This window comes from Euleptes europaea, chromosome 2 (genome assembly GCF_029931775.1).
Source record: "Euleptes europaea isolate rEulEur1 chromosome 2, rEulEur1.hap1, whole genome shotgun sequence".
Taxonomy (NCBI): domain Eukaryota; kingdom Metazoa; phylum Chordata; class Lepidosauria; order Squamata; family Sphaerodactylidae; genus Euleptes; species Euleptes europaea.
Window position 1 is genome coordinate 85,684,967 of NC_079313.1, and position 14,780 is coordinate 85,699,746.

Sequence of the window (14,780 nt, forward strand, 5' to 3'; positions counted from 1 at the left end):
ATTTTACCACAAAATTCAGCATGAAGTCTAAATTAACAGAAAATATAAAATACCTTAACATGTCAAAATGAGGATCAGTTTAGATACTTAATGCTGGATTGTATTCAAATTAAAATACCCAGTTGTTTGTACTGTATTAGATGCATGGTCCGTCAATCTAGGAAGTTCTAGTGTAGCTAAATATATTTTGAAAAGATGAGTTGGTGTGGTGACTTTTCATTCATATTTGCTAAGGAGTTCCATGACTCATTAGAGAATACCCTGAGATACTGGGAAAACTGTGGACTCTCTCTACAGTGCAGTAAAAGCAAATGAAAAGGTGAGATTTAGTAAACAACAGGAATGAGGACTAGGTTAGAATACACAGTTGATGAAGATTCCAGCTTGTTTTCACCCAAGGAACTACATCTTCTGTTTCCAGTTAAGAAAGCAAACAGCCAGTCAATGCAGCTGCATAAACAGCATCAATTCATCCCACATTACACTACTTTCTTGGCACATTTTTCCTGACCCAACAAAAAGCTGTTAGCAAGTCATTAACAATATTCTATCCTAAATTGTCAGTTTAACAGCCCTATAAAACATTTTAGAGTTTAAAAAAATCTGTGCATGCTGTTGATATTAAAACTGCAGTCACCCTTTCTGGAGTCTTTCAAACAATCTTTCATATCCTAATCTATTCAGTGAGACACAAAACTCTCGTAGCTGAAGGCAACAGTTTGCTATATTGGAAAGTGCCACATATAGGTTAAGAGATATCATACTGTACACTTGAAGACACCAGTCAAGCCCTTTGAGTTAACTGTTTATTGTTTAATTTTTAAGGTGAAGGGCACTGAAGTGGCATAGCATAATTTAGGATTCCATTCTAGATGTTCAGGTTTAAGCCACTTCTTAAATAACACCTCTCAGCCTTTTCCTGTGCAGCGTTTCTAGCGATAATGATCACTTTGGTCTTTGTGATCCCATACTATGGAATGCGATTCCGTTCTCTGAAAACATGGAATTGAAATAATAATAAAATTAGATCTGAAATTACAAGCTCCTTTCCAAAGTAGAAAGTACACTAAGTTACATGCATGACCATTTCAGATTTGTGTGCGTGCCTGCATGCACGCTGTTAAGTATTTAATGGGAAGAGAATGATTAGTTAAATAAGAGTACTGCAGATTTAATTTCACATCTTGGCTATACTCTGACAAAGAAGAAGTCACCAAATATAGCAACTAGGTCCTGTCCCAAGCCAGGGATTAACTAATGCCCCACCCCCAACTTTCCCCAACCCGCCCACCCAACTCCCTCCCCCCAACCTTTTTCAAAGTCTCCCAACTAGACAACACTGTTGGCAAATCAAGACAGCATGAAACATACATCAATAGAAACAAAAATGTGACATGTGCCAATGCATCAGGTTAACTATCCTATTAAATGACAGTTCTTCACACTAGCATTTCTGCTCGGGAGCCAGTTGTACCTTTGCCACTGTGGGGTAAACTTTTTACCATTCTTAGCATGCTCCATGGTGCAATAACAAGTGCTTCAATGCTACAGACAAAGGAGTCTGAACACCTGGAGTTTCCCCTTGGAACTTCTTTTCAGAACACTCTGTGACCACCTCATCAAAGTCCACGCAGTGACACTCAGAAAGTACAATCCAACGCTTTAGCACAAATTACAATATCCAGTTCAGTATAGTGTAAGGCATGTGGACAAGAAGAGACATCAGCAGTATGCAGCAGGAAGGGAAAGAATTCCAGACCAGCAGAAAGCATTGATGCTTGATGCTCCAGTTCACTAGTTTTAAAACTCATTTTGAATCCCTGATTCCTATTTACTGAGGCTGGAATTCATTTAGTTTCTGAGGCCATAAGCTTTCGATAGAGTAGTGACCAATTCCTTGTGTCCGGTGTTAACGATGACATATTGGCTGAAACTGTAGAAAGAACAGAGCACCAGGGATGTCTTGCAAGTGATTATAGGTTGGCCTTCTCCTCTAAGTGTCAATGTACTAAATTTGGGTCAGGGAGTAGGTGCAGGGAGTCAAACTGGCTCAGCCACTAGCACTGTCACAAAAAAAGTTTCTTTAAAAAACAAGGCAAACAAGATTATGAAACCCTTCTTTATAGAAGAAGCTCGTGTTTAAAAAAATTCTGCAAAAATCAAAAGTGTTAGGTTTCTCCATCTGAAAAAAAGTTTACACACATGCACTGAGAAAGTGGCCAAATGGATCTCAACAGCACCTTACTGTACAAAGTCTAAGACTTAAAGAACCCACCTCACATTTGTACCCTTCTTTAACTGAAAAGATAAAAGGTCTGGTTATGGCTGGGACAACACACAGAGAACATTTCAGAAGACAAGGCGGAGGTGAAGCAAACAGCCTTGCCCTTCAGGTTGTTAAAATTTGGTTAATAGGGAAGGGGCACTTCATGCACAAGATGTGTTTTACAAAATACATATCCAAGGAAAAGCAAGAAAACCCCACTTTCCACTAGAATGCAACACTCAAACATTTGCTCTGCCAAAGGCTGCTGCACATGTCTTGTTTGACAGAGGGAGCATGTGAAAGAGGCAAGAAGAGGGAAAGAGGAAGGGAAATCCAAGTTTTCAGTCTACTTTTCAAAATCTGTTTTTCTTATACAGACATCCTCAGTCATCTGATATCAGACATAGTGCTCTCTTTTGAGAATGATGCGGTCACAACAGGGGTGCCGTTGTTTGCCAAACAGCCTTGCCTCAAGGTTTCAAAGTACGAGGCCTGCACAGGTTTGTGATACTGCAGAACTTTTATGGCATCATCTATCTTAAACCATTCCCTTTTCCTTCCTGCAGGTGAAAAAGAAGGGGGAAGAGTTAGTAATACAGCAAAACAACTGAATATTTTACAATTCCTTCCATATAGAATTTCCACAGACAAATCATATGTCTGTGTCAATAACAACTGTACTGCAGTAGTTGGCTTGTAACTTAGTACCAGTTGGTATGAAATATTTGACTGATTCAAGAGGTTCATCTCTTCAAAATGCAAAAAAAAGGTTCAACTTTCCACAATACAGGTATATATTTACAAAAGCAAATTTCCATTTCTAACATTTTAAAAATAAAAAATCTTATTTGTAACATTTACAAGAACATAAATTGTGAGAAAGAACGCATTTTGTAAGGACGAATGGAACATAGTCAGCCAGTTTTCTCCCTTGAACTTTCAGATGGAATACAGAACAATTGCCAGTTCCTGGAAAAACAGCTGCTCGCCCAATGGAGCTGCTTTTCTGTTTGTGGAGAAGAGGAGAGTTATTTTTGCCCATTCTCCCCACTCCTGCTGCGGACTCACAGCTTACTTCCTACTCTGTCTCTTTGGGTTTGCTGGTCCAAAGGAGCATGATTTCAGGGGGCAAGAAGGATGCAGTGGGGGGGGGGGAGACAGGGAATTTGCCTTCTTCTAGCATGACTCTGTTCGAGCTGCTTAGGCTCCAAGCCAATGCCTCTTTTACAGTACACATGCTTCTGAGTCACAGTTGCTTATCTATTTTGACAAACATCCAGTAAAATCTAGTATTCAGTATTCCTACATCAGACATCAAAAATTTAAATAAAGATCTTCAAATTATAGTGCTGTGAAAGCAGTTCTATATCCAGGCATGAGGCATTCACTGCTTACACTACAAACATTCTATGCCTTATGAAATTGAGTTGTTTTATCAATATAAAATTTGTTATGGAGGATCGGCTGGGGAGGGCTACATGTTGTCAAAAGGAGACTTTTCTGTAGATCACAGAAAAATCATTTATCTGTCCAGAGGCATCAATGTTGTCAAAAATTCAGGTTGGTATCAAGTTGGTATCAAGTTTAGTTTTTGACAACCCCGTGTGTCAAAGTTATGATGTTAAGCCTGCTCCACAGCAGACAGGTCATATCTAGGGTCTAGTTCTCACTGAGGTAGTAAAACTGAGGGATGCCATTTCAAACTGCTGGCGGGAGGTCTTTTAACTGAGTGTTCCTCCATGAAAAACAATCCATACAGAAAACTAGTCATCAAAGACTTTTCTGTGTGCAGGGCATTTTGTACAGAATACCTAGACACAGATTTACCATCTCAAGCCTAAATGCTTCTGTTCCTGTGTATGTTGCACATTACATATTGGCTACTGCCATCCTAAGGAACTCAAAACATAGCAAGCAGCAAGCAAATACCCTGAGATGCCAAGAAAGGATGCAACCTGTTAGCCTGTGGCACTAGTATAGTAGTAAATACATGGCAATGAGGTACCTCCCACTAGTTACTAGAAAAACTGAGGTGACAGTTTCCACACTGTTTGCCTACAGAAGCAATAGTGGAAAGTTTGAACCTTCAGATGTCTCACATTTAAGGGAGCCTCTTGCAGTTCCCATATTTGTGACATGCTTGATTTTTATTTCAGTGCTGTTCCCTCTCCCATGCTTCACCTCAGTTGCCCTGTTTGATTTAGCCATTTTTATGTAGTGCTGCATGGCATGGTTATGTGGTCGAATATTCATTTAGCAACTGTGTTAAGATTTTTGTTCCACTTTAATAACTGCTCCAAGACACTTTAATAACTGCTCCAAGACATACTGGAAGTGGCTTTGTTACTGACATAACTGTGTGTACGTGTGTGTGAGAAATGGGTAGTCTTAGTGATACTGGGGCCCCACTCTTAGGTTTGCCCAGGGGCCCAGAATCACTAAGTCTTCCCCTTCCTGGGGGTGGGTAGGGCATGTTGCCACCTTCGCACTCACAGCTGCTTGTACTGAAGTAGATGCATGGTCTACCAATGTAGGAAGTTCCAGTGTAACCAGGTATGCTTTGAAAATATGAGTGGATGTGGTGACTTTTCATTCATATTACTTAGTTCCATGACTCATTTATTAAAGAATACCCTGAGATGCTGGGGAAACCATGGACTCTCTCTGTGCTACAGTGCAGGAAAAGCAAGTGAAAAGGTCAGATTTAGTAAACAACAGAGCCAGGACTAGATTATAATACACAGTTGATGAAGATTCCAGATTGTGTGTTGAGTGTGCTTTCATAAGCAGGATCCCTACTGAAATCATGGCCATCTGTACGTACTAACAGTACACCAGAACCTTGTTTTAGCAGTTTGTCTGAGCCTCAGATCTCCATCTCAGTAGCACCCACTGCCCCCTCAAAGAGCTATACGGTCACAGCTATCAACACTCCCTGCTGTAACCCACCAGCTCATATGTTTCTTTGGTTATATGTGTATAATGTGTATTATATATCCTAGTATATGTGTATATAATTTTGGTATGATTTACTGTAAAAGCAAATGTGTTATATCTAACCAACCCACTAGCTACTATTAGGCCAATTCTCAACATTGGTGCATAAGATACAACCCTAGGATAGTGAGCAAGCACAATAAGCAAGATAGTACTGTTTATATCCTGTAATCCTTGTTGAGTCTCAGTGAGAAAGGCAGACTATAAAAAAATCTTTACTGTTTACAAGGTACAGTTATTGCAAAAAGCTTGTTACAATTTCCATGCTTTCTGAAACATGAGCCTCAACTCTTATCTTAAACCAAAGATTTAGGGGTTTTTTAATCCAAGAATAAGAGATTAACAATGCAATCCTACACAGAACTACGCCAGTCTAAATCCATTGATTTCAATGGGCTTTGACTGGAGTGACCTGGCACAGGATTGCACTGTAAGAAGCTTAGGTACGAATAAAACACTAAGAACTGGAAGACAAGATGAATTTATATTTCATGAACTCTGTTGTACTGATTGAAACGTTCAGGACAGCAGTTGGCCACTGGTTCAGCAAAGAGGGCCAATAAAAATTATATCACAATTCAGAAAAGCCACAATCTGCTGATTTTCAAATATATGAAATAAATTTGCGTATATTTTTGGACACTGAAAAAACCACTGAAATTAAAAAGGTAAGCAAGTTGATTCACACTGGAAAGCAAGACTGCCTTAGAACTGAACAACCACCAGCAGTATGATATACACTTTCAGCTGAAAAAAATAATACAATAGTGCTGGGCTGTTAGCACTGCTTTGGTTGTTCAGAATTTACCACTATTCAACTACAATTATGAAAATGAGATTTTAAAAAATACAAGCTAGAATTCTCAAGAATCTGCTAAGAGCTTCCTAGTTATTCAAAAGCGCTTCAGGAGTTGTGTTCAGTCTATACACTGGAACCACACACACCCCTGCCCACTATAAAGAAAAAGCCATGAAAATAACTTCAAAGTCCAGTATATTTTGACTTCCAAGAAACAAACAAGAGAATAAAACTCAAATAAAGAGATCAGGATTTAGCTACTAGTCTCACACTAGAGCATCTACAATAGTAAAAGTCTTACCAATATTCACAGAGTCCTCCCAGTCTTCCAACACTTCTGTGACAATAAGTACGTAAACATATGTTCTGTGCTTCCTGTCCTGATTCTGAAAAGAGCAAGGCCAATACTAAAAGGTGAGATGCAAGGTACATAATGCCCACAGAAACTACTACAGGTTATTTTTTTTTGTAAGACAGTATAGGCAGTTATAGAACTGCCTTTAAAAAAGCAAGAACACTATACTAGTGATAGTGAGACCATTCCCTCTACAAAGCTATACTGACAGTAATACTGCACCAAGGTCACTTAAGGATATTAAGAAGGTGCTTAGAACACGAGACAACATGTGAAAATATTTCCAGAATAAATCTTCGTAGTTTTGCCCCTGCCTCTTGGCAAATACTATTTTCTATGTCCTCTGACACCTGAAGGGCTATAAATGAGAGGAAAATTAATGAATGACCTTGATGTAAAGCTTTCAGTGAGATGGACAAGTTTTCATATCATAATCACATGACATACATGATTTCACAGACAGGTAGTTTATTAATCTCAATAATTATTTTGACACTTACCTCAAAAATTCCTACTAATCTTCCTAATGTCCCCTTCACGCCAGCCTAGAAAAATTTCAAAAGAAAAGGAAGAAATGTTTCATTTTCCTAACCTACAGAATGACTGCATTCCTTCTTTCAGTTTGACTACCCAGTTTATAAACAAAAAGGAGAAAAACAGCACAAGCACCAATGTATGTGGAATGCATACAAATAACAAAACTGAAATAATCAACATTTTGCTTCATTAGTGCATACATTAAGAATCGGTTAAATTATAGTTCACAAATCTGCATCTGACCACTGTCCCCATCAAATAAAAAGTAAAACAACCTTAAAGGAAACAAGTCAGTAGAAATACTATATTCAAGTTAACATCCTTTGATAAATGAGATCCTAGACCTATTTTAGTACCTGTCAGAAAAGCCAAACGTAACCCCACTCCTGCCCCCATATAAGTAGTAACTTTTTTCCTACTCCACACCTTGCCCCATAACAGAGCTGCCTCTAACTGCACTATGTACTACAAAAATATTGAATAATGTTTTAGCTGCTTATTTAACAGCTTAATCCTAAAGCCCAGACACATCGCTAATGTGTACCCTTTGCTCTGTCAAAAGATTTTTTTTAAAAAAAAACACTCCAGCTGAAAGAATAGAAACTGTACTGGAGTCCATAGAAATACCAACTAATCATGGAGCAGCATTTCAGCAATGCCCCTGTCTCTACCATATATAGAAGCAGCCAACCAACACGGTGATGTCAGTTCATCCTCATCCCGTGACAGAAGGAAGGAAAGAGCAAGGGAAGGAACAAACACTGTAGGAAAGGAACAAGCACTCTGCTGTAGGGAGGATTACGGCATGCCCTGTAGGAGTTCTAGAAGTAGCATGTTCCTGGAAGCACTGCAGCAAATGCATACCCTTTTGATAGGAGTCAAACAGGGAAGAAAGGACAGGCAGTCATGTCATATTATACAGACATCTCAACACCACCCTTGGCATAGAAAGTCCCCACAAAAAGTCAAGGGCCTTTCCCATGCAAGGGAGGGTTATGTAATATCTTAGGCAAAGCTATTTACGAGACAGGATGAACACTAGAACAAACAACAAAAGAACACACAACTACACATTCACAGAAGGTGTTCCCAGTCATCCCCCCAATAATTCACTGGAGAAAAACAGAGGAAAACATGAATTAGGGGTTCAAATGTCATCAAGGGGAAAACTGGGAACAAGGAAAAGCCCATCTTTTGGCCAGCAACAAGAAAACATGCAGCAAAATAGAAGGAGGCAGGACCAGAACACACACCTCACATGCTGAAAACCATTTTTTGTACCCTACCATCTCCCACACACACACAACTGTGCACACAGGAGAAAGGTACATCATGGGACACGTTAAACCCTCTATGTGCCCTGGTGTCAAAGCAGCATATATCAGAGCAGGAAAGATGACCGAGAAAAGCCTAATGCTGTGGAATAACAAAGTATTAACATATATGACTGTCCCTGGGTCAAACCCTAAATGGGGCTAACTAAAACACAGCCCTGGAAGGACCCCAGTGCACAGTTAAGGTCTTATAGCATCAGGTCCCATTGCTGGAGATAGATCATTCATGCAGATTAGCTGCCCTGGATTTCAATCATCTTGCTTAGCACTTCCTCACCATGCTGGATACATAATGCTCATTACTGCTGTCTGCTTCTATTCATCCAAGAAGCTATTTCCCCTCCCCATCATGTAGGCAGCAGTGTTTTCCCCCTTGCTGGCTTGCCTACTTGGCATGTGCATATCGATCAACCCGAACCGAAAATAAACCTGAAATTAGCCATTTCAGTAAATTTCTAGTTCAGGTTTACCGAATGCACAAACCTGGGGAGAAAGCTGAAGCTGAATAGGCAATTCCGGAAAAAGCCGAATAACTATTGGGCTTTTTTTGGGTCCTGGGGTGTGTGTGTCATTTTTCGAGGTAGAGCCCCCAAATTCACAGCGTAGCTTGAAGGGACTGTTCTTGAACAAACCCCAAAATTTGGTGAAGATTGGGTCAGGGCAGGGATCCGATTTTGTGGGGTTTGGAAGGGGTCACTCCCTTTCTCCATTGACAACCATTGCAAAGTTATGTATCCCTTGTATGGAATCAATATGTACCCCTTGTATGCACTCGAACTCTGATTACCATTTCTAATGGAGTGGATAAACTGAGCTCTGATCCAGGAAGTCCAAAAGGGCCATGAAAGTTCAGCCAGCAGTAGAAATAGTTGGATTGGCTGGTAGTGACCCCAAATTGTGTTTTACTCCCAGTTTCTCCCACTTGCCTACAGGTGTTGACAACATACTGATGTTCTGCTAGCATCTTACCAAGGGGTAGCCTTCTTTCTCTACTAAGCAAGAATAATTTGTGCCCTCTATGTGAGAGTCATGACTAGAAACTACTGAGGAAAGTAAGAAGGGTTATTGAGCCAATACACAGCAAGTTCATGTGGGGGACATTTGCATCAAAGAAGCTTGAGGCAGAAGGTCTTCCTCCCTTGCTTACTTGCATGAGGTGAAATTGAAGTGCAGGATCCAGTTGTGTGGGTGTGTGTCCTGAGATGGAGTACCATTAACGATTCTGAGCAGAGCAATGTTGGCAATATGTTGGCCGTCTTTCTTGGCTGTTTGTGCAAAGTGCTCCCTTTTGCACAATGTGCCCTTTGTCATCAGCAAAGTATTTGCATATTTGTTCTAAGTGTGCATAGCAGTAAGCCAGAGCAATGTAGCCTTATCATGATACATCTCTCTGTCTTATATGGAATATTTACACTCTTGCAATGGGTACAGCTCTGCCAGAATCTTCTTTGTGTCCCCAAGCTGCTCATTTCCATTTGCTTGTGCAGAGGATTGAGCAGAATTATGTGAGAAATCCACCCAATCCTCTCAAAAGGTCAATTAATTGTTATATACAAGCAATCACAAGCAATCCTGTCAATAAATTTGGTTATGGCTAGTACAAAATAGACATTGAATGGTAATACTAAAGGCATATTTTCACAGGCAAGGCTCAGGAGGTTCTCCCATAGAGTTCTTAACCTAACACAGAAGGAGAGGAAAGGGATTTAAGAAGGGAAATCTTTGCCAGCTGTGTAACATATTTCCTGAGAACTGCTTTTTCTCCTCCTGCCTCATGTACTTCATAAAACTTGGGCATGGTCAGGGGCTCTTTTGTGGAGAGGGAAAGAAAGGGTAAGAAGAACATCTTTACTGAGGATTGTTTTCCCCGTTCCTGCCTCAAGTACCTTTATAAACCTTGTGCATGGCCAGAAGTCCAAGCTGAGGGGCAGGAGCCAAAGGGATCTTAGCCCTACAGTTCACCACCCATAACTTTAATGAAGCTAGGACTCCCCTGAGATATACACATTTTGGAGGTTTTTGGTCAGTTTGTTTGTTTGTTTGACTGATGTGCACTGGTTTATTTATATATTTTCTTGTAAGCTGCTTTGGGTCCTCTTGGGGGGAAAGCAGGATGTATATAAAGAAGCTTTCTCTCTTTATGTTTCAGCCATAGGCCTTTGTTTACACCATCTTGGGTCATAATGCTTCTGTAGGCAACTGATACCTGGTTCTTATGACTTTTTGTACTCGGGTACAGATAATATCTAGTCAATTGAAAGAGGTATACACATTCAAAATCACTACTTTTCTCAGCTATATGAATGGATTCATTCCCAATCAGTCCATCTGTCTATTTGGCAAATAAAAGTGGAAATTAAAATCTACATTCACTTTTCACAGAGGATGCAAGCCACATATGTTTTTTACTCTAGAATCTGTACAAAAAGTACTGCAAGAAACAGCCTTTAATGTTTCCCAAAGACCATGCCTAATACTGTTTCCATAAACAAGTAAACCAAAATGACCACGCAAATTTATGGAACTCATCTGCTGCTTTAAGAAGGGGAATTTCTCTGAGAATCTCTGCTCCAAGTCACAGCCACTATTAGAGATACCAGGCTAAAGACAAAATGTGTGTGTGTGTGTGTGTGTAAAGTGCTGTCAAGTTGCAGCCAACGTAATACAGCGAGCCCATAGGGTTTTAAAGAAGTGATTAAGCAGAGGTGGTTTGCAATTCTGTCCCTCTGCAAAGTCTTCCTTGGTGGTCTCCCATCCAAGTACTGACTTCGCATAGCTTCCAAGATCTAATGAGATTGGGCTATACTATACCATGGCACATCAAAGACAAAATACTACTGCAGTTCCCACCTTATTTAAGAGCTACACATTATCTCATAAACTACTGAATACACAATACAATTAATTACAATTACTTTTTTTTACCTCTGTTAATTTTTTGAGAAGAAATCAGTAAACAGTACCAACAGCTGTACTCCAAGCAGGTCTCTAATCTGTGACTCACCTCTTCACAAACTTCCCGCACAGCAGCCACGCTGGGCTCCTCTTCAGGCTCCATGCCACCTCCAGGAACAATCCATCTATCTGGATGACGACTACTGCTTACTAACAACACCTACCAATGAAAACATAAAACATATTACTTATATATGACTCCATAAATGAGGAATATTACTTGCTGTATAAGAAAGGTGTAACTAGAGAAATAGCTGAACTAGTTCTGATTCTTTGTCCCTGATCCTCTCTCTACTTACATAGCGGACTGACTGACGTTAACAACAGAAAGCTCAAGCAATATTTAGTTTTAGCTTGAACTATCCATTGTTATTACTTTTTATATTTTATAAAAAGAATACTGCACATAAGGTCTTATGTCAAATTTATTATTCTACTAAATAAAGAAATTTACAGAAAGATTACCACAACCACGTCTTCAAATGACTGTATAAAACAATTTTTTCAAAGGTGAAAAATTGTGTTTTAAATAAAACTGTACAGAAATTTTAGAAGCAATTAGCAAACACAATATTTTAAATTTTATTTTCTATTTCATCTAACACAGTAAAACATACAATGATTCAGCTGGTATATGCATGATTGGAATATTAAGATTGAGGGGTACAACTTGTTTAAAAGGGATAGACAGATAAGGGGGGAGGAGTAGCACTGTATGTCAAAGATGTGTACACTTGTGAAGAAGTACATGAATCTGAGCATGGTAGTGCAGTTGAGACTCTATGGGTAAACATAAAAGGAATAAGAAATAATCGTGATATTTTCGTGGGGGTCTACTATCGACCGTCAAACCAGGCAGAGGACTTGGATGGGACGTTCCTAGACCAGATCACAAAGTTCTCAAAGAGAAGGGACATGGTGGTCATGGGAGATTTTAATTACCCGGATATCTGTTGGAAGTCCAACGCTGCTAAAAATGCAAGATCCAATAAATTCCTGACTTGTCTTGCTGACAACTTCCAATTCCAGAAGGTGGACAGGGAAACAAGGGGGTCTGCTATCTTAGACTTGATTCTCACCAACAGGGAAGAACTGGTCGATGAGGTTAAAGTAGTAGGCACCCTGGGTAGTAGTGTAGTGACCATGTACTCTTGGAATTTACAATCTTGGGAAAAGGAAAACCTGTACATAGTCAGACATATAGGTTGGACTCTAAAAGAGCAAATTTTAACAAACTTAACCTTATGCTAGGTAGAATCCCATGGTCGGAAGTACTTAACGAGAAGGGAGTTCAAGAAGGGTGGGCGTTTCTTAAAAGTGAAATACTGGAGGCGCAATCCCAAATCATTCCTATGAGAAAGAAAAATGGGAGGAGCCTAAAGAGGCCAGGGTGGCTCCATAAACAGCTTTTTAAAGAGTTGAGAAATAAAAAAAGTCTCATTTAGGAAGTGGAAGGAGGGCCTTATAACCAAAGAGGAATATAAATCAATAACTAGTGCTTGTAGGGAGAGTGTTAGGAAAGCTAAAGCTCAGTATGAACTTAGGCTAGCGAGAGATGCTAAACACAATAAAAAAGGGTTCTTTTCCTATGTACAGAGTAGTAGTAAGAACAAGGACAAGATAAGCCCATTGCATGGACCGGAAAGTGAAATTGTAACAGGAAACGAAGAGAGGGCAGAACTCCTCAATTCCTACTTTTCCTCGGTTTTTTCTCGTGAGGGAAGTGGTGCTCAACATGGCATAAACAGAACATGTGATGAGGGAAGGGATTTGCAGCCTAGAATTGGCATTGGGGTAGTGCACAAACACCTGGTTTCTCTAAATGAAACAAAATCCTCTGGGCCAGATGAATTGCACCCAAGGGTACTCAAAGAACTTGCAGATGTAATTTCTGAACCTCTGTCCATTATTTTTGAAGTCTTGGCAAACAGGTGAGGTGCCAGAAGATTGGAGGCGGACAAATGTTGTCCCCATCTTCAAGAAGGGGAAAAAGGAGGATCCAGGTAACTACCAACCCATCAGCTTGACATCTATACCAGGAAAAGTGTTCGAACAAATCATCAAACAGTCAGTCCTTCAGCATTTAGAAAGGATGGATCTGATCACTAAGAGCCAGCACGGGTTTCTCAAGAATAAGTCATGTCAGACTAATCTTTTCTCCTTTTTTGAGAAAGTTACTACCTTGCTGGATCAGGGGAATGCTGTAGACATAGTTTATCTAGATTTCAGTAAGGCTTTTGATAAGGTTCTACATAGTATTCTAGTTGACAAATTGGGAAAATGTGGTTTAGATCCTATTATTGTTAGGTGGATCTGCAACTGGTTGACAGATCGTACCCAAAGAGTGCTAGTTAATGGTTCCTCATCCATTTGGAGAGAAGTGACCAGTGGAGTTCCTCAGGGACCTGTGCTGTGCCCTGTGTTGTTCAACAACTTTATAAATGATTTGGATGAAAAAATAAAGGGGATGCTTATTAAATTTGCAGATGATACTAAATTGGGAAGGGTACCAAATACGATAGAAGACAGAGCCAAGATGCAGGATGATCTTGACAGGCTGGAGAAGTGGGATAGAATAAAATGCACTTCAACAAAGACAAATGTAAAGTTCTGCATTTAGGTAGGAAAAATCAAATGCACAATTATAGGATGGGGGAGACTTTTCTGAGCAGTAGTGTATGTGAAAAGGATCTTGGGGTCTTAGTAGATCAAACACTGAACATGAGTCAGCAGTGTGATGCGGTAGCTAAAAAGGAAAATGCAGACTTGGGCTGCATCAACAGAAGTATAGTGTCCAGATCACGCGAAGTGATGGTATCGCTTTACTCCGCTCTGGTTAGACCTCAACTAGAGTACTAGTTCAGTTTTGGGCACCACAATTTAAGAAAGATGTAGACAAGCTGGAACGTGTCCAGAGGAGGGCAACAAAGATGGTGAGGGGTCTGGAGACCAAGTCCTATGAGGAAAGGTTGAAGGAGCTGGGTATGTTTAGCCTGAAGAGGAGAAGACTGAGAGGGGATATGATAACCATGTTCAAGTACTTGAGGGGCTGTCATATTGAGGATGGTGCTGAGTTGTTTTCTGTTGCCCAAGAAGGTCGGACCAGAACCAACGGGTTGAAATTAAATCAAAAGAGTTTGACATTAGGAAGAATTTTTTAACAGTTACAGCGGTTCCTCAGTGGAACAGGCTTCCTCGGGAGGTGGTAAGCTCTCCTTCCCAGGAGGTTTTTAAGAAGAGGTTAGATGGCCATCTGTCAGCAGTGCTGATTCTGTGACCTTAGGCAGATGATGAAAGGGAGGGCATCTTGGTTTGGGGGGGGGAGGTAGTTATGAATTTCCTGCATTGTGCAGGGGGTTGGACTTGATGACCCTGGTGGTCCCTTCCAACTCTATGATTCTATACCAGCAGTAGTCATTTGTTCTATATTCTACAACACCATCTTTTTTTTAGTAGTTGTCATTGTATAAATAATAAATTTGTTTTACCGTTCAAGAATTACAATACCATTGGTTTGTATTTTTTTAAAAGTTTTCT

The 14,780-nt window shown here is 40.0% G+C and overlaps 1 protein-coding gene across 1 annotated transcript in view; it reads right to left on the reverse strand.

Annotated features, from left to right (window-relative positions):
- Positions 1-2,172: 2,172 nt before the first annotated feature.
- NUDT3 (nudix hydrolase 3) overlaps positions 2,173-14,780 on the reverse strand; it is a 44,214-nt gene continuing 31,606 nt past the window's right edge. Inside the window, exons 2-5 of the mRNA XM_056845693.1 lie at positions 11,293-11,403; positions 6,918-6,962; positions 6,364-6,448; positions 2,173-2,826 (exon numbers count right to left, since the gene is read on the reverse strand). Coding sequence (XP_056701671.1) covers positions 2,654-2,826; positions 6,364-6,448; positions 6,918-6,962; positions 11,293-11,403 — 414 coding nt within the window. The 3' untranslated portion in view covers positions 2,173-2,653. The remainder of the gene's footprint in view (positions 2,827-6,363; positions 6,449-6,917; positions 6,963-11,292; positions 11,404-14,780) is intronic.